Source organism: Amborella trichopoda, chromosome 11 (assembly GCF_054954075.1).
Source record: "Amborella trichopoda isolate Santa Cruz 75 chromosome 11, AtrichopodaSantaCruz75HAP2 v2.0, whole genome shotgun sequence".
NCBI lineage: Eukaryota > Viridiplantae > Streptophyta > Magnoliopsida > Amborellales > Amborellaceae > Amborella > Amborella trichopoda.
Genome location: NC_142346.1, coordinates 43,675,346 through 43,695,555, shown reverse-complemented (window position 1 = coordinate 43,695,555; position 20,210 = coordinate 43,675,346). Strand labels below are relative to the sequence as shown.

Below are 20,210 nucleotides of genomic sequence, written 5' to 3'. Positions count from 1 at the left end.
TTATTAGATAGATATTCCCCCCATAATCATACCTAAAAACTTTAATATTTTTCTCAATTTGATTTTTTATCATATTATGGAAGTCTTTAAAAACACTAAACACACTTGACTTGTATTTGAGAAATTAAATCCAAGTATATATAGAAAAATCATATATAAATATCACATAATAAGAAAATCCATTAATTGAAGGAACATGAGCATGATCCAAAACATCAGAGTGCACTAAAAATAAATGATGGGTACTTTTATTATTGCTATGAGGAAAATGTTGAGCTAAGTATTTTCCCAACTTACAGCTCTTACAAACAATGTTCTTATCAAATTTTTTATGAAAGAAGACAACAGGTAAAATCCCAGAGTTTAAAAGAGAGCATTTTTTGATAATGTGGGTGTCTGAACCTACAATACCAAACATACTAAAGAGAATTTGATTGACTTATTTCATGAGGAGAAGGGAAAATATGAAAAATTGGCAAAGCTTGTGAAAGATGGGAATGAGGTTCACTAAAACTAATAGTGAAAAACTGACCTTGCTTATTACCTCTCCCAATCACAACCTTTATTAAAAAAAGAAACAAGGCACTTGTTATCAACTAATTGACCAACAAATATTAAATTCAAAGGAAAGTTAGGAATATGATGAACATCTTTCAATGCTAATAAGTTACTAGATGGACTAGGGACACGGGCATTACCAAAGTAGGTAACATGAAGTGGAGACCTATTAGCAGTAAAATAAGTCATATTTTCATAATGGGGTTTTACCGAGGATAAATGCAAAAGTTGTCTTGTCAAATAATTTGATGCTCCTGAGTCTATTATTCAAGTGTTTGATAAATGATTTGAGTTACCTGAAAAGCCCATGGCAGCTAAAACCTGAACAAGTTGTTGGAATGTAATCGAGTTAATAGAGTGAAGATCTGACATGGATATATTGGTAACAGGTGTGGAGGTAAAATGAGAAGTGGCATCCTCCAAGCTGGTGGGACTAAGAATGGAGGCGATTGCAGCCTATTGAGTCTGACTAGATATAGGAGGCTTCTCACATGCCTGAAGGCGTTTTCGATAATCATTTATTATATGCCCGAGCTTCTTACAATAATTACAAAAAATGTGTTTCTTACACCGATCGGCCGCGTTGCCTCTTTGTTTGCATATTTAACATTGCACTTCGACATAATTGGTACGTTTGTTAGGGAAATTGGACGTGGCTAAGGCCACATCAGTTACATCTTATGATGTGGATTTGCAAACCCCAAGAGAGCTTAATCGAGTTTTTTCAGCAAGGAGATATGAGAGGCAATCATTTAATGGCGGAGTGGGAGTAAGATGAAGGATTGATGCTCTCACGCTTTTAAACTCCGGTCACAAGCCCATAAGAAAGTGAAATAAATGAGATCGATTTCGTGCATTAGTAACAGCTTAAGTGGGTGGCTCTGTCTCCATCGAGTCAATAATATTGAATTGATGAGTCCCTTTGTTGTGTCTTCATGCTCTCCAGTTCAAGGGTATACAGATGGACAATGTTTGCTTAAGAATAAATCTTCTATAAATAATCCCACATTGCTTTGGCACTAGGTTGATACGTGAGATTGCACCCAATTTTAGGTTCAATTGAGTTCATAATCCATTTTCATCCTGAGGCTGGGGAGCAAAACCATCAATATAGTGCCATAAGAAAACGTCTCATTTAGAAAGATTACAAGCAGCGGTTCTTCCCATCAAGACCCACAAAGATGGTTGGAGTCTTTGTAACACTTTTGCACTCTTTAGATGCGTAATTTTTATTTTTATTTTTATTGGTTAAAGAAAGTGAGAGCGTTTTGTTGGATCAAGAGTTTGGGTGGTGAAAGGCCCTGATGCTATAAAGTTTATCTCTTCAAAAGGAATAAGGTTGAAAAAGAGACTTGACGTGGAGGCCATTTTAGAGGGGTAGCAAGAGAGACACAGAGGCAGGTGCAGATTGAAACCATGGATGGCACAAAGAGAGCACCACAAGGAACCCGATTGCTTAATTCTTTTTTAAAAAAGAGAAGGAAGATTATGTTGCCTTGTTGCTGCCTTGACGCAGCTTTTGGCATAGATGCAACCAAAGGAAAGGAAAGGAAAGGAAAGGAAAGGAATAGGAAGCTTTTGTTGAGATGTACAGGTCTTGCGTCTCGTCTCACGAATGAATATTTGGAAGCAGCAGTGGCTTTGAAAGGACATTTGGAGAGATTTTGACGATACAACGATTTCGAAGGCAAATTTTTGGAAGCACCAAGATCAAATTTTTGGAAGAACCGAGATTTAACGCACCACCAATATTTGATGCACCAAGATCAACTCTTGATCAAGGAGGGGATGCTACTGCAAAGATTTATAATAACACAAATCTTGCAAGGAAAATTTTGGTAAAAAAGCATTGCACGGATTGGGGAACCTTTGACGCTAGAAAGAGAAGGGAAAAACCCAAAAAACTTATGAATATTTCGACTGATATTTTGCAAGGCAAAGCTTGCAAGAAATTTTTTTTTGAAGGGAACATCAAAAGCTTTTGGAAGCATAGAGGCTTTGCTGATGAACCTTTGACAACATCCCTTCTAGGTCGCGGATGATAAATGGCTCTGATACTATATTAGATTTAGAGAAGATAAAATAGCTACGAAATAGTTTAGAGAAAAACAATCTCGATTGATTTTCATTAACAATGAATGAAACCCTAAAGGGGTTTATATACAAATACTAATTTAGTGTAGACCGCATTATGGCTATACAAATATACCATAACAATAAATGATAACTAAAAATTATATATTTTATTGTTGTATACACATTATTATGCATGTCCCAAATTTCGTTGCAAATCGATTTATAAAATTAAAAATAAACATTTTGAGCTAAGTGCCAATTTGTGACATTATGACTCAAGCCATCTCCGCCCTATACTCAAATCTGACTGATTACATATATTTTATAGGTGGGTAGGGTCACATGTAAAGCTTTTCCTTTATCGAAACAGTAAATTATGATACTAAAAACATCCAAACAAGCTCTAAGCCATCAAATGTAAAATCAGCCTGCTATTGTTGTAAACAAGGTTAAAGGAAAATTGATTAGAATAGGGCATAATCAATGGTATGCTCTAGTAACCTAATTTCGTATCTAATGACCTTTTTAGACAAAAAAATAAACAACTTATTATATATTTCTCATATAAAATTTCAGGAAATTAACATAAATATCTCTTTCTTAAGGGTATTTAAAAGATTTAAATGTATATAATAAGACCATTTACTTTTGATACAAAGAGATCACAATTATTACTAACCAATAGATGAGAAATCTGGTCGTTCAAGATAAGTCATTGATTGGGTACAAAGTATAAAATATTTTTTTATAAATTTTGTAACACACTTCAATATATAAAATTTTACATCCAATGGTTAAAAGTGATTGTGACCTAATTGTACAAAAATTATCTTATATCATACAATCACTTAAAAATAATTTAAGGATTTTTTTTATTGTAAAAAGATGCTCCAATTTGACTTGTTTTTTCTTTTTCTTTTTCTTTTTTCTTTTTTTCTCGAAAGCGCCCTTCATTCAGCTCTCTTTTTCACATACGCTCTGTTAGTCTCTCCTTGGACTTTGAACGTGCACGCCACATTACCATAGTACATGCTTATTTATCTTACCAAGTCATTTATTTCTCTTATCTAGTCTTTTTTTTTTTTTTTTTTTAATTTTTTGTACTCTTTTCATTTATTTATTTTATCTCTTCGCTTGGGTGAGCAAGCAAGTTGGAGTAGGTACGCCAACCACTCCAAAGACTTGGACAAGCAACATTCAATGCTCAGACCTATGACATTAATTAAGTTCATTTTCTAAATGGTGTGGTTTTCGTAAGGTTGTAAATTTAAATAAGGGGAATGATTTCATGCAATGATTGTATAATAGTATAATATAACAACTTTCAAAAGTTATGTGAGGGCTATTTGTTTGATCCAAATTTTAAAATATTGTTTGATCCAAATTTTAAAATATACACTCTTTTCATTTTAATGAACAGTCACAAAAAAAAAAAAAATTGAAAACACAACCTAGAAAGTATTTTTTTAGCCCAATTAACATAGGCCGTCCATTTTGATAAGATGCTTATATCTAAGCCTTAGAAGAATTTTTCCTTTTTCAGTTTTTTTGAATGACTTTATTATCATTAGATGAACATTGTTAAAAAAAGAAAAAATGATTTTTAGTTCATAAAAGCTAAGATCTTGGAAGGGGACTCATTTTGACCATATCTAGGGTTCAAATTGATTTTTTTTTTTGAGATTGATTATTGAGATGAAGGGAGTGTGTGTGCAAAATTTCAGGTCATACAAATATCACAAACATGGTTTTCTAGAAATGTGATTGCATTATACTATGATACAACCGTTGCATTAGATCACTACCCTTTAAACAATTAAATTAAGGTGCACCACTAAATTTTATCATGAGATCTAATTTTGATGTTAAAAATTCTTAGGATAGTATGATGATCTATTTTTATATCTAATTATTAAAATTTAAACTCTAAAAATAGTTCATATCAAGCAAATATATAAAAACATAAAAATCTTGAAAATAGATATTCCAGATATTGCGTTGCAAGATGTACTATTTGTAAGGCTTGAAATCTCTTTTTTTCCTTAATATCTATCCATCTCGATATCGGAATGATCAATTAAATTTTTTTCAATATAAAAACAATAATTTTCAAAGGATTTTAGAGGTGCATCTTAATTCTGCATTTTTAGGTGTCAACTTTATATAAACTTTTTGCTTTTCTAAATTCTAAAACAACCTTTGTATTAACTTTTTTAAAAAAATTAACTGATAACAATCTGCGTGATCATGCATGCGTGCACGTATTCATACATGTGCACATACATTGCATGTGGTTGGTTATGTTGATTCATTATGCAGAGTGTTTCTAAAGAGAATCAATGAGCGATCGAGCTTTAGAATATCTTCACTTTCTCTATTTTTAGGCTTTATTTCTTAATAAACCCAAGGTTTGAAAAGATATCTTCAAACCCCTTAGCCACTTTAAACATATTTTTTAACCTAAACAAATGTGAGAAAGATATGCTTTTTAAACCCAATCATTTCTCTCTCTTCACTTATCTACCCCAAACTTCTTTCTTTCTCTCTCTTCCTGTGTCTCTCTCTCCTCCCGCATTTCTCTAAACACCTCTCTCTCCTTTCGATAACCTCTCACCTCCATGAAGGCCTTCTCTCTCTATCTAGAAGTTTGAGAGGATGGTTTTATAGAAAGTATGTATGTTTAAATTTGTTTGGCCTAAAAAAAAAGGTTTAAATTAGCTTAGGAGGTTAGAAGTAATAAAATCTACAATTTTTATGCCCTAAGATATCTTTTAAAACTTTTAGTCTATTGTGAAATGAAACTTACAAATATGGGGTATGGAGATATTTTTCCTATTTTATATACAAGCATGTGCATCAAAATAAACTTAAGAGATTAATTGTTGAACATTTTCTTATTTTTAATTCGGTTTCAAAGGTTCTATTATAATTATACGTGATCGTGAGTTAAAATAGTTGAAAATAGATAAAATGTAAAATAATTGATAAGTGTATTTTGATAAATTTCTTTTAAAGGTACACAATATGTATTCATATCTTATGTACATATAGGAATAGGAATAATTTCCATGGATATGACTCAAGAAAATACCATTATCACGGTATTTTATGATAATATTTTGGAAAGGGTTATGTTAGGGTGCTCATGAATACTTTTTTAATCTACTCAACATTTTTTTATACTTGATACTCTTATACCACCATATAGTAACTTTCTTGTTTAGGGGTATTTTAGGTAATTAATTAGAGGTAAAATTGTAATTTTTGAAAGAAAAAAAAAGCATTTATTAACTACATTGGAAGATGCCATCACTCACATAGCGCAATGGATGTTTCTTAACTACTAATAAATGCCAGTAGGTTTTTATACAAATATCTATTCTAATGACGAAAATACCTTTATTTAAAAAAATTTATATTACAAAACAAATGTCTATATAAGAAATTGAGTAGAACAATAACAATTTTAAGGAAAAAATGCAAAAAAATGGAAAAAAAAAAACTACAGAAAAAAGGTGAGATCTATATAAGGTGCCCAACTTATATTGTATGATACCTCTAAATTTTACTAGAAGATATAGTTCTAATGTCAAGAACTTTATGATGAGTTGAAAATCCATGTTCAATGTAAATTGTGAAATTTAAAATTTTATAAGTGCTACAAATCGAGCAGATCCATAAACACTTGAAAAATCTTAAAAATAGACTGTATAACTTGTTAGAAAATGCATTATTTTTAGGACATCAAATTCTTTTTCTATTCTTAATATCCATGCATCTCGACGTCGAGATGATCAATTAGAAGGTTTTCCAACTTTATATTAATCTTTTTTTTTTTTTTAGTGTGTTTAAGATGCACATTGTTTTTGGAAGATAAAATTGCAACCCTACCTAAATTTTTCTTAAAAATTTTTTTTCTCTCATTTGATATTGGCTTCATGCTCTCTATATATATATATATATAGAGAGAGAGAGAGAGAGAGAGCATTACAAGAGAAGTGATGAGTGAAGTGCTACGTGTAGCATATACCTCATGGCTGGCGAACGTGCCACTTGAGCTTTTCAAGTTTGAACAAAGATTTTTTTTTTTTGGACGAATAAAGTTTTTTATTCATTTTCGTGGTGTCCTTTTAATAAGCCAGAATGGAAAATCCTAGTGTAATTAAGACCTAAAAAAGAACAAAAAACAAAATGGTTGTTGATTTTCATTTAAAAATACTTTGTGGAAAGTCTACTATGAGTCTGACTCAGGAGTCTTACCTATATTTTCATGGCTTTAAGGTGTAAAATATATTTTAAATCACTCATAAATCTGTCTAGATTCTTTATTGATCTACAATGCACAGTTTGAATGATCAGAAAGTCAGTCTTGTCAAAGATTCATCTTTTTGTGACTCACGAACTGAGATAGGATGATATGTGAAGAAGTAGAACAAATACTGTAAAAAGCAAATTTTCATTTGTTAATGTTCAAAGGAAAAACTGTAAAAATAGTTCAATAATTGTTATTTTTAAATCTAAAAATTATTTTTGTTGAAACTCATAATCACCATGATGAAAATTATAGAAACTCTGAATCTAAAACTCTTAACTGGATTTTAGTGGGAAAGCACATAGAAGGTAGGCTCACACACCAAAATCTTACCCATATATATATATATATATTTTTTGATCTACAGTGTTGCCCCTTTCTTGACATGAGAAACATTGGAAACTTTCAAAGAGGGTATTCAACTATGAGGTTTGTACAAGGTGCCCATCTTGCAGCATACAACTAAGGCATACCTCTAACTTTTGTTGGAAAAACCCATGTTCAATTTTAACTATGAAATTTAAAATTAAAAAGAGAGAGCAGATTGAGCTGATCTATAAACATTTAAAAATCTTGAAATAGATAGTCCAAATAACTTATTACAAGATACATTATTTTTAAGATTTTTTTTTTTTAAAAAAATATATAATGAGACCATTTATCTTTGATACAAGGTGGTCACAATTAATCTTGACCCTTGGATGTAAAATTTGATGGCTTCATTTATTCCATTGACCATGCTCAAACTTCAAACAATTTTTTTTCGAATTTTGGGGCGCATCCAGCTTATCAGATTTCGCATTATGTGGTTGTAAGTAATTCTAACCTCCTTGTATCAAAGGTAAATGGTCTCATTATATACAATCTTTTTTTTAATGCCACTATTTTTAAAGCTTTCAAATCATTTTTTCTCCATATGGAAATACTATTTTCTACTTAATTCTTTAGGTACACTTTATTTATATAGTATAAGTTTAGGACCTCATAAATTTTTTTTTTTTTTCCTTTTTATAATTAGCTTATCCAAAATATTCACAATAAGACCAAGTAAAAAGACTCCAATAGTCTACACTCAGTGGGAGCCTTTTGTTAGTGTAAAAGAAAACCTAGCGACTACTTTTAAAATAAGAAAAGAATACACTATATGTGGCTAAAGAATTAGAGATTGTCAAATTTTGAATAGTCAAATCCATTTGTTTAAATATTTCAACTTCATTTTTTTTATAGATCATTTTCTTTTAGTCATTAGGTGAATATGAGCTGTATTCTAAAATTTTAGATTGAAAACCTTCCCCTAATAGCCCTTTAACACAATGGCGCAAATGCATAGTATGCTCCCACGAGAACATAACAAACACAATATCCATTCATCTTTAGTATAAAAGAGTGGTATTCATCCCTAGATGCGAAATCTTGGAGGTCCATCAATGGCCACTCAAAAGTTCAAGAAATTTAAATTTTAACCATGTAACACTCTCCTGGCTTCCCATTTGACATAGAAGAAAGGCAATTTAACATGAAGTAAAGAGTGGTTGTAACCTAAAAGTCTGAAGTAAACGATCTAATAGCAAATCCCTTGGTCCCGCATGACTACCTAATCTGTTTTTTTTTTGTGCGGTCTTTTGTTTTGTTACGGTTTTGAGATTATAACAAATTGATGATGTTAACAAATGACAATGGTAGGATTGAAACCAGTGATTTAAAACACGGTTCGGTGACTCGAATCAAGCATCACAAAAATAAGTTTGGATTGCCATTTTCCTTGAGGAAAAAAAAGTGAGCCGGCAAAAAATACATGTAAAAATAGTAAACCGGTTAAAAATCAATTTAGATCGATGAATCGGCATTTTTATTATAGCAAAATGACATTTTTACTCTAGCAAAATGCCATTTTAATTTAGCAAATTTCCGGTTCTTTTAGACCTGGACGATTTCTTATATATTGACAAAATCGACATAGGGTGATTGATTTCTAAGTTGAATCGAACAACTTCGTGCGGACCCTGCGCTTTCTAAATCACTGTTGTGTTATGGGGAGTCCACTCTCCCAAAATACTTTCCTGAGGTATGCTTGGTATGCATGATTTTCATGTAAAAATGCCCCTTCATGTGATTAGACGTGGGAGTTTTTCCCATCAATTGGTCCCGATGCATTTTTTTACATCAATAGGCAATTGGATGGTGTGAAAATACTCTCACACCTCATCGAGAGTATTTTTATATGAAAATATTTATCAAGAAGTACTTTCACGCGTATCAAACATGCCCATATAATGAAATTTTGGATGCAAATCTGTCATCTAAATCACCGCAATCATATAACCCAAGTTGACCCTTAAAAAAAATAATAAATAATAATAAAAAAAATCAGTTGTCCATTTTTTTTTTTCCAAACGCATATTTCAATTCTTCAAATATCATTAGAATTGTAATCAGGTCCTCCCCTAGGTATCCTAAAATCCAGCCCTATTCTACTACTTCTCTTTAACGAACTGTTTTAAAACTCAGATCAGTGGAGTGGATGGTTCATTCACAAATATGTTGGATTGCTGGATCGACGATTTGAATCGGGTTTGTATCGAACCGAATTGGCGATCTAAAAAATATTAAAAATAAATAAAATAAAAAAACAAAAATAATAGTTCATTGGGAGGGGATTTAAAGGGATAAAAAAAAATATTAGACAAACTTAAAAATAAATAAAAATAAACAAACTTAAGAAAAGAAAAAAAAAAGACAGATAAGGTTTTAAGGAGAATCGAGCCGAGACCGTACTATCCTAGAACCAATTCAGTCCTCACCTATTTTCCATCTAAATTAGTGATATCGATTGGAAATTGTCGGACTTTAAAACATTATCCCGAAGACTAGAACAAATCATGGTAACCTTCCCTCGTTTTTTAGCGTGTTTTGCATCCGTGGCTTTTTTTAGGGAAAGTTTATATAGAGCCGAGGATCTAAACAATCAAATTTGAGCCTAGCTCAAAAATTTCACTAGAAGAGGTTGTTTTGAGGCTCAAATATCTTCAAATTGATCATCTCGACATCAAGATGCATGGACATGAGAAAAAATTGGATTTCAAGTTTTGGAGGTATTGTATTTTGTAATATATTTTTTGACCGTCAATTTTCAAGATTTTCAAGTTTTTATAAATATGTCGATCTACACTATTTTGAAGCTTTAAATTTTATAAATAATTATAAAAACATATTTTAAAACTATTACAAAGATTTTCAATATTGAAACCACATTTCTCGATACTATTTGAAGGTAGGCTCTAATTTGATTGTTAGGACTTAGGCTCTACACAAACGGTACCTTTTTTTAATTGCACCCCTATACACTTCAAAAAATACTATTTCAAGATTGAATAGAGACCGTTCAATTTTTAAAGGGTGAGATCCAAGTGCTAGAAAACTCAAAATTCAATTGTTTTTTTATTACAATAATAACCTAGTGACTCATGGAACTTCTAAAATTTCAAATTTCAAATTTCTCCAAAATAATAATCTAGTGACTCAGGGGACTTCCAAAATTTCAAATTTTAAATTTCTCCAAAATAAGACTTCAGACCGAAGGAGTATGTATTAAGGATAGATTTGCTCTTCTTACCTGACCGTTGATTTGCACTTATTTTTTTCTTTTTTTTTTTAAGGGTAGCTCTCGAAATGTTTTCAAAATCGAGGCCCACATTAGTGTCCCACTCGCAGCATCATATTAAGCACGTTCGACTCACCCGATCGTGTCAAGTTGCGGGCGCGACGAACCTTTTATAATAGTTAATTTGACTTTAATAATAGTGAATTTGTCTTTTATAAGCGTCAATTTGACTTTAAAGCTTTTTTTTATAATAGTTAATTTGTTTTTAAAGCTTGAACGTGGGATAATTCAATGCACTTACAACCACTTTTTAGATCTTCTTATATAGAGTACACCGCATCAAACAGTATGCGTTGAAAATTTGTCTGTAACATCATTAAAATAAATTAAATAATTTATAAATAATGTGCCCTCACTCTCATATGTATAACTATGTATAAATCAAATACTTTATAAATAGATCTCTTTATTATACAAGGACATCTATCAAATGAAATGGTTTATGATTTTTTTTAAGATTAATTTTATTTATTTATTTTTTAAATTTAATTTTTTATAAGATTAATTATACATATATTTTTTTATAATATACAAACATAAAATGTATATAATTAATTTTTAATTACATATAATTACAAAAATAAAATTCTATTTAATAATTTACAAAAATTAACATAATTATATGAAATTGTTGTTGTTTATGTTAATAATTTAATATAATTATGTTAAATTTATATCATTATAACTTTTTTTATATACATTAAAATTATTTTTAAATTATATAAAAGTGTTTTATAATATGTTTAAATTATTTTGATGTAATATTATAATACTATATTATAATTAATAGTTATACAAGTATCTAGATTATAATAATACTATATTATAATTAAAATATTACTATATTAATGTTAATTTACCATAAGTTCAAACAGGGAAAAAACCTTTCAATATTCGCATATTGATAAAAAAAATGAAATTTAATAATGTAGTACTCCCATTTTTTATTGGATTACTAAAAAATAATATTTATAATAATTTTTCATATTTTTTTTGAATTTTTATTTTATTATCGAATCCGACCGATTTGGCCGATTCACTGATCTGGATAGGGTTTTGGAATGCTCAATCCGAAACACCAATCTGTTTTTTAAACCAATGCTGTCATCTATTAACCGTTTCAACAAATACAATAACACAACATATATTTGTGATAACCGTTTCAATAAATACAATAACACAACGTATATTTGTTATTTTGCCTGGCATCCCTATTTCAAAAAAGACATGAGAAGATACCTTAACTCCATATATTACTCCAATCCATAAGTTAAGGGTGGCACTGGGCCAGGCCTGGGCTAGCTATTGACTCGGGAATCTTGGGGCCAAAAGGGCTCCGGCCTTGGCTCTAGCTAGATGGCCTGGTGGGCATGGTTAATGGGTCTGGGCTGAGCCAAGGAAAAATTATGTTTTTTTGGAAAGAAGTAGGACAACTATTCACACCCCTCAAAAAAAAAAAAAGAGTAAAACTAGCTTAGGGAAGGCTAGCCACCAGGCGTGGATTTTCAGGGCCTGGTCCGGTCCTCATAGAGTTTGGACCCAGCATGTATCTATTTGCAGGTCTATAGAAATTGAAATAAAAGAAATACAGAAGAAAGAGAGAGAGGAATTGATCAACAAGCCTATTTACGTGGGTCGATAATGGTGCCTACATTAGTATTATTAAAAGTAAAACTAGTCTTTTATCTATAGAGATTATTTATTTATTTGTTTTGTTTTTTTGAGTTATTCAGCCATAGGAATCAATCGTGAGAAGTAATCTTGCTCACATCAACTGCTAACCTGCCCAATTCCTGCAAATTTGGTACCAGATTCTTGTCGACCTAACTCACCACTTCTCCTAAAGCTGACAAATTTTTTTCCTAATTATCTAAGCAATCGATTAATTATTTTAATTAAATTCCATTTAAAAATAATACAGACGGCATTATCTCTTATCAGACATGGTCTATAAATACCCTCTGCACATGGATTCACCACTACATACAAGAATCCAAAGATTCCCATCTAATTTCTACCCCTTCCTCGGTTAAAAACCTTCAATACCAACTTCTTCCTTTTCTCTCACGGCCATGTCTTCTGAACCAATCATGGGTGACAAATATCGAAGTCATATTCATGATGAGGGAGAGAAGAACACAGTGTGGAGGCATGGTGCTCTGCCAAACTACGATATCGTCAACAAGCTTTTCGAAGAAGAGCGCCAAACGGTGATGCAAATTCTCATTGCTTTTGTTCATAATCATTGCAGGAAAACAAGGACTTGGATCCGGGCTCGCTAGGGTCCCAAGCTTGAGTCGGGTTTCACAGTCTCAGCCGAGTCTGTAAAAAACACGGCTGAGTCGGACTCGGCAGCTGCCCACTGTTTACATTTTCTGCACATCCAGTTACCATTTCTTCTCCGTTGAAATGTAGATCACAATGGTTTTGGAATTAGGTCACAGAGTTTTAGCTTAGCCCATAAGAGTTTAGAATTCAACAATTTAGGAGTGGTAGAAATCTTTGTCTTATTTCTTCTTCAAATACAAAATGAGTTTAAAATTAAATGATATTGGGAATTTCATGTCTGTTATTTAGGTATGGCCTGAAGGTTCCTTAGAGGAGAAGGTGCAAAACCTTGTGAAGACATGGGAGATGGAAATCTTCCACAAGGCACGTTTGGAGGACTTCAAAACCCTAGACCCCAATAAATTCACTTTTAGCCTCAATGGTACCCCATTTTTCCCTCTATCCCATTTATTTGACTATTGCTTTTTGCTTATTTATTGATTTTATGTTTCTGTTTAGAATGCTATTCTTAACAGGTTATTCATCAATGCAAAGAAAATATCTCAAGAGATTTGAGTGTATCAGAACACCATTGTTACATTATAAGACATATGATCCAATTGATATCAAAGTCTATTTTTAAAATCCATAACTACTATAGCAAGATAAGAATAATTTTCCCATGAGATTTAGCATATTTCAGGGTTTTATAGATCATTACTGATTTTTGTCTTTATTTTTTTTTTATGTTTTCTTATTTTCAATTCTCTTTGTTATTCTGATATGTCCCTTTCAATGTGGAGGGATTTCTACAAAAGTTTTTAAATCCTGTCATGGGCACTTCATTTCAATTCTAAGATTTTGGTCAAATCTTTGCGTATATGTGCGTTAATGTGTCAGTGTAGAGGTGTTTTATATAAGGGTGGTATCCTAATAATCAAAGGAAGGCACACATTCAAATAATGTCTAAGGACGTTTTAGTATTAGATATCTTTGTAATGGCCCTAAAATTTGTTTTTATTTTCAACTATAAAATTTAAGGCTTAAAAAATAATTTTCAACTATAAAATTTAAGGTTTAAAAAATAATGTACATTAAGTAGAATTATGAACACTTGAAAATTGATAGTACATAAAATGCATTACAAGATGCACTATTTACAAGACTTGAAATCTTTTTTTTTTTCATGTCCTTACATCTTGAGGTCGAGATGATCGATTTCATCATTTTTTGACATTGAAACAACCTATTCTAGTACATTTTTGAGGTGCACCTTAATTTTATTGTTTAGGGCCTCACCCTTGTATAAACATTTTCCCATAAATATTCATTAATTTATATGTGGGGTAAAGATTTGATATATGGGAGCAGAGTGTCTATTTGCTCTATTAGATAAAATCCAAGCTAGGAGTATTTTTACACCTCCAAACGTTTTAGGAAAGTGACTTAAACAATGGTTTCCTAACCTAAAATAAAGTAAAATAAAATTCAAATTCAAGTCACACAATGTATATGCTTGAAAAAAAAAATTGTTCCGATATTCAACAGGGACAGTCCAATTTTTGGAGGTGAGATCAATGTTGATGAACTCAAAATTCAATTTTGTTTTCTTGAAAATAATCACCTAGGGATTCTTAGGTGAATCCCAATATTCTAGATAAAATAAAAATTAAAAAATTAAAAAAAAAAGAAAAAAGAAAAAAAAAATCCACCTAAATAGATCCTTTGCAAAATTGTAATATATACTCCCCCAAGAGCATGCTATATGCGCTAGTGTATATATGAGATAAAAGTCATGTCATACCTTGACCTAACTAATTAGGTACGAAACTAGACTTGAACATCTGTTGGGTCATGAATTAGACTGGATCAAACCTACCTTTCACCCCTAAAAGGGAGTCTAGTTAGGGATGCCAAGGGGTCAAGTTTGGGTTGATCTCATCCCACACCCAACCTAATTGGGTTTTGGTTGGATACAGACCTGACAAGACCGAGGTTAGACCGGGTTCCGAATAAAAAATATAATATTATGTATATAGAAAATGCTTAAATTATTGGTTATATATATATATATATATATATATATATATATATATATATATATATGATTGTATACAATGAGACCATTTACCTATACAATGAAACCATTTACCTTTCATACAACAACATGGTCACAATTCCTTACAACCATTTCATGTGAAGTTTGATAGCTTGGATGTGTTACAAAGTTCAAGAAAATTTCTTTTGAAATTTGTGCTTGGTCAATAGAATAATTGCAGCGACCAATTTCATATCCAATGGTCAAGATTAATGTGACCACTTTGTATCAAAGGTAAATGGTCTCATTCTATACTTTCCCTATATATATATATATATATATATATATATATATATATATATATATATATATATATATATATATATATATATATATATATATATATATATATATATATATATATATATATATATATATATATATATATATATATATATATATATATATATGTGTGTGTGTGTGTGTGTGTGTGTACGCACGCACGCGCGCACGTGCACGCGAGCACATGCTTGTGTGTGTGCGCGCTCACACGCGAGCGCATGCGTGCGTGTGTGCAAGGCTAATGTAATAGTATATGCCCAACAACTCATATATAATCTGGGCTAATCAGATGGCCATGTTGCATTTTTCCTTTGATTTAGTTTTTACTAATAAGATGTACCAAATAAAAATAATTTATAAAAAATAGATTTACCAAAATACCTTTAGGGATATTTTGGTCAATTTATTTTTTTTAAATTACTAGTTAACATTTTTATTTAGTGCACCCGAATGAGAATAGTGGATGTTCAAATTCAAGTAAGTTGAATGTATATTAAAAAATTAAAATTAAAATACAAACTACAATCATGAACTTCATATCAGCCTAGATTTAAATTAAACTGTTGGGCATATACTATTGCATCAGCTCTTAGGAGTATAAAAGCTACTTCTTATACATGTATCTATATGCATCTATGTATTTGGTAGGGTTGGGTCGAGCCCAACACAGATGCAATCCGCCCCCATAAGTTTATGGATAATTGTGAACCCGACCGGACTTGGGTCAGGTCCGAGACATATAGACCCAGAAGCAACTTGTCAGGTCTTGTAATTTGGCTACAGATTATAATTCAGGACTGGTCCGTTCACTTGTTGTCAAGCCAATGTGACCCGATTGCTACCCCTAGGTCCAGACCCAGACCTTGATTGGGATGGGGTGGACCTAGCATTATAGAGAGAGATACTTGTACAAATTGTAGAGGTTTCATTATTTTTTGTTGGATGATTGCAGGAAGAAAGGAATTGAGCTTGCCTGAGGTTGCGAAAATGGGAGGGTACAACCCCCTGCTACAAACCTCTCTTCCTGAAGAGTTCCAATGCTATAATCCAAAGACATTGAGTGGAGATGCATCACACGAGGCCTTCTTAAGGACATTCCCAAGGGGTTTTGCCCTTGAAATTGTTCGAGTTTATTTAGGGCCTCCAACAATAGTGTTCAAGTTCAGGCATTGGGGTTACAACGAGGGCCCTTTTCTAGGCCATGCTTCTACTGGTGAAAGGGTGGAATTATTTGGCATTGGCATCTTTCAGGTTTTTCTCTCTCGATTGCATAGTAGGAGACTATTTACCTTTGGTACAAAGAGGTTACAAATATCTTAGCCATCCCATTTCAAATTGGATAGATTAAGGTGTATCTTATCTAAACTTTGTACCTTGTTAATGACACACGCATAACGACCAAATTTGATATCTAATGGACAAGAGGGATTCTGACCTTCTTATACCAAAGGTGTTGGTGCGTGTGTATGGTGAGGTCTATATAAGATATCAACTTTATACTGATGAGGTAACACACATTTCAAAACTATGCTGAAAGATGCAGTTTTTGAATGAAAGCTTTGCAATGACATGAACATCTATCATTACCCTTGAGAAATTTAAAGCTTTAAAAGTGATGCAGATTGAGCAGATCTATAAGCATTTTAATAATTTGAAAATACATAGTCTAAATAATGTGTTGCAAGATGCACTATTATCATTGACGTAAACTTTTTTTTTTTTTAAAATCATATACATACATCTTGAAGTTGAGATGATCATTAAAGGTTTTGATCAGGTTAATGACGAGATAAAAATAGAGAACATTGAGTTATTCTACGACCGAGGTGAATTGCTTGGAGGACTTATGAAGGGCTCCCCACAAGAGAGAGATGGAAACAAGGCCATCCCTTCTTCTTGTCCTGCTTTACTCAACATGTGAACATTTGGAAATCTCTCTCTCTCTTATGTGTGCTTGAGACTTTTCATTATATGTTGTCTTCTGTCTCTCATGTGTGTTTGAGATTTTTCACTATATCAATGTTATATTCTTGATTTCGCCACAATTTGTGTCCTTCTTTGTATCCTTTTTTTCATATAAGCCTTCTATGAACCTTATATGATAACAGAATTAAATATTCTTTTGATGAATTTAATCCTCTCTAATGTATGTGTGGACATTTTGTTTTGAGTGGTAATGTTTGGGTGAATTTATTTTTTTTGGGTAGTTTAGTGGGGTTGAGGTCTCTTGCTCATGATAGTCATTAAACTCAAGACATCATGTTGTGGCGTTTCACTACCCTAACCACCGATCTTTGAGCCCATTTCAAACCTTTTTCTCCTTTATGAATGACTAATTTGATATTCAAGATGGCTTAACTTGCTCTCATGGTAACCTATAGTTTGTATGCATCAAGGTCTTGGGTTCAAATCCTCCATTAGCTCTGTGGATGCCCCACCCTCTATCTCTTTGTGTCAAAGAAGTTGGGATTCAATTCTTGCGCATTTGCTTTGTTTTTATCTTAAGGCGAGAGAGATATCATGAGGAATAAAACTGAGGCATATGAGAAATAAGCGAGCAAAGAGAAAGCACACAAATGGCCTAGGTCCTCAAAGGCCCGGCTCAGAGCGATGTTAAAAGGGACCCTGGTTCGGTTTGGGCCAGACCGGGCTTAATAGACGTAAAGGAAGAAAAAAAGGAAAAAATTAAGGAGAAAACAGGGCTGGTCTAGGCCAGACCGGTCCTTAGGAAGTAGTGGCTTCGCCCTCATGACAAATGTGTGGTGGAAGGCTTGTTTTCCTAGGGTTGGACATCGGGCAGGCTACACCACCCATCCCATTGCCCACACTAGTATTGTATATTATTCATTTTAATTAAATCGCATAGATTTGATACATCTTTTAAAATAATTTAAAATTTACACCATTCAACTAAAATTTATAATATAAGTTATTACAAACTTATTTGCCCAATTAAAATTGTCACCTAATATAAACTTTTTCACACTCACGAAAATATGCTACATAGCTAAGATATAAAATATAGGTGGTAAATATAGAATGCAGTCATCCATGCAATACTGCACTTTACTGAGGGAAAAAATAGTCCCAATATAAGGTCCACTGTGATGGTTGGAGTTCATGAAATGTTACAGGTTGTTGTAGTCAATTCTTTCGTAGTAGTTTTGTGATAATCAGGGTTCATACATTTGCCAAAATTTCCTTAACTTTCACAAGAAAATTATCTGATTCTCTCTCTCTCTCTCTCTCTCTCTCTCTCTCTCTCTCTATTGACCATATGTCGCATGTGTTTGAATCACAATGGGTAGATTGAGCACGTGGTCAGTATTTTCGGATAACATATTTTATTTTTTAGAAATTTATTAAAATATATTTGAAATTTGAACTATTTAACATTTTACTATAGGTGTATTTTGATAAATTTCAATACCTTTTTTGATACATCATCTTATGGGCTATTTGAAATTCGATCAAAAGAATGATGAGCTATTTAAGATTTGATAAAATAAAAATAAAAATAAAAATCAGGGTAAGATATTTTCAGTGTGATAAGTTTTATCTAAGATGAAAATGCTTAGGTAATTTACTGGGGTTAGTTGATCTGCATGGTGAAAGGCGTCAATGATATGTTCATTCAGAAAAGAAAACAAAATAACAAATAAAATTAAAAAAAACTCTTGATTCGTATACATTCCGTTTCTAATGATGGAGACATCCGTTTATATTGAGAGATTAATGAGATTAGGGCTGTATAAGGGTTATGCCCATGTCGGGAACCTAACCCAACTAGGTCAAAGTTGGACTTGCCATAGGACACGACCTCGCGTGGTTCAGGTCCGGGTCAAGATATACAACCCAGCTCTAGATCAAATATGTGTTTATATATGGGGAATGATTTCATGTAACAATTGTATAATAATATGATGAAACCACACTTCTTGGAAACCATGTTTGTAGCATTTGTATGATTCCAAAAATTATACATACCATCTCTCCATCCCAAAAGTTAATTTTCCAAAAAACAAAATTTGATTTGCATCTTAGATATTGTTAAAATGAATCCCCTATAAAAATGAATCTAGCCCACCCATTTGATGAATTTCTAGATGTAGGCTTTTACAAACTCAAAACCATTTTTTTTTTTTCAACATTGTTCATCTAATGATAACAAATATATCTAAAAAATTTGACAAGGGAAAAAAATCATTCTAAAGCCTAGATCTAAATATTTTAACAAAATAAATGGCTTATGTTAATTGGGTTAAAAAACTGCTTTCTAGAGTATGTTTTCAATTTTTATTTTTTTTGTGATTATTTATTAGAATGAAAAGAGTATATATTTAAAAATTAGTATCAAACAAATGGTACTAATATAATTTTTGAAGATTGTTTCATTATATTACTATATAACTATTGCATGAAATCATTCTTAAATTATATGTTTAATGCTCTTTCTGGTTGATCTAGATGACCTGAAATTGCCCATATTGCCTTGGGCCCGATGCACTAGGTCCATTTTAAGGGTCCCGACATGGGCCCGCAGGTTGACCGAACCCGATTGTTACCGCAAATTGAGATTAACATCCGCAACGTGTGTTTGAAATCTGCAAAATGAGATTAACATATTTTTGGAGCTATGTGCCTAAAGGCTTGTGGCGTTTGTTCAAACTGGTAAAATGGGATTCTTCGATCAAAGTAAAATTGGCTGTCGCAAGTTAAAAATTTATATATCAACCTTATACAATCGAATTGACTTTAGAAAAGAGCGGTTCGATATTGGAAAACACTCCAAGTGATCATCTCAACCAATGGTTTAAAAAGCGGATCGGTGACCTGGATCGGGCACCGTAAAAATCGATCCGGATCGACGAATCGACGATTCAGATCGGAAATCGGGTGAATCGGTCATATTAAAGCTTCAAAAAAATCCGAAAAAATTATTAAAATTCGTTATA

General features: G+C 32.0%; 1 protein-coding gene across 2 annotated transcripts; it reads left to right on the top strand.

Moving 5' to 3' along the window:
- The first annotated feature begins 12,668 nt into the window (after positions 1-12,668).
- LOC18448329 (pathogen-related protein) lies at positions 12,669-17,300 on the top strand. 2 transcript variants are annotated; one of them, XM_011630263.3, is made up of 4 exons: positions 12,669-12,817; positions 13,185-13,317; positions 16,208-16,506; positions 17,033-17,300. In XM_011630263.3, the coding sequence occupies exons 1-4, from the start codon at positions 12,680-12,682 to the stop codon at positions 17,174-17,176; spliced, it is 714 nt and encodes a 237-aa protein (XP_011628565.3). In that variant the 5' UTR covers positions 12,669-12,679; the 3' UTR covers positions 17,177-17,300. The 2 variants fall into 2 exon arrangements, with proteins under 2 accessions (XP_011628565.3, XP_088706788.1); XM_088850662.1 differs by lacking the exons at positions 12,669-12,817; positions 13,185-13,317 and adding an exon at positions 14,776-14,870.
- Positions 17,301-20,210: the final 2,910 nt, after the last annotated feature.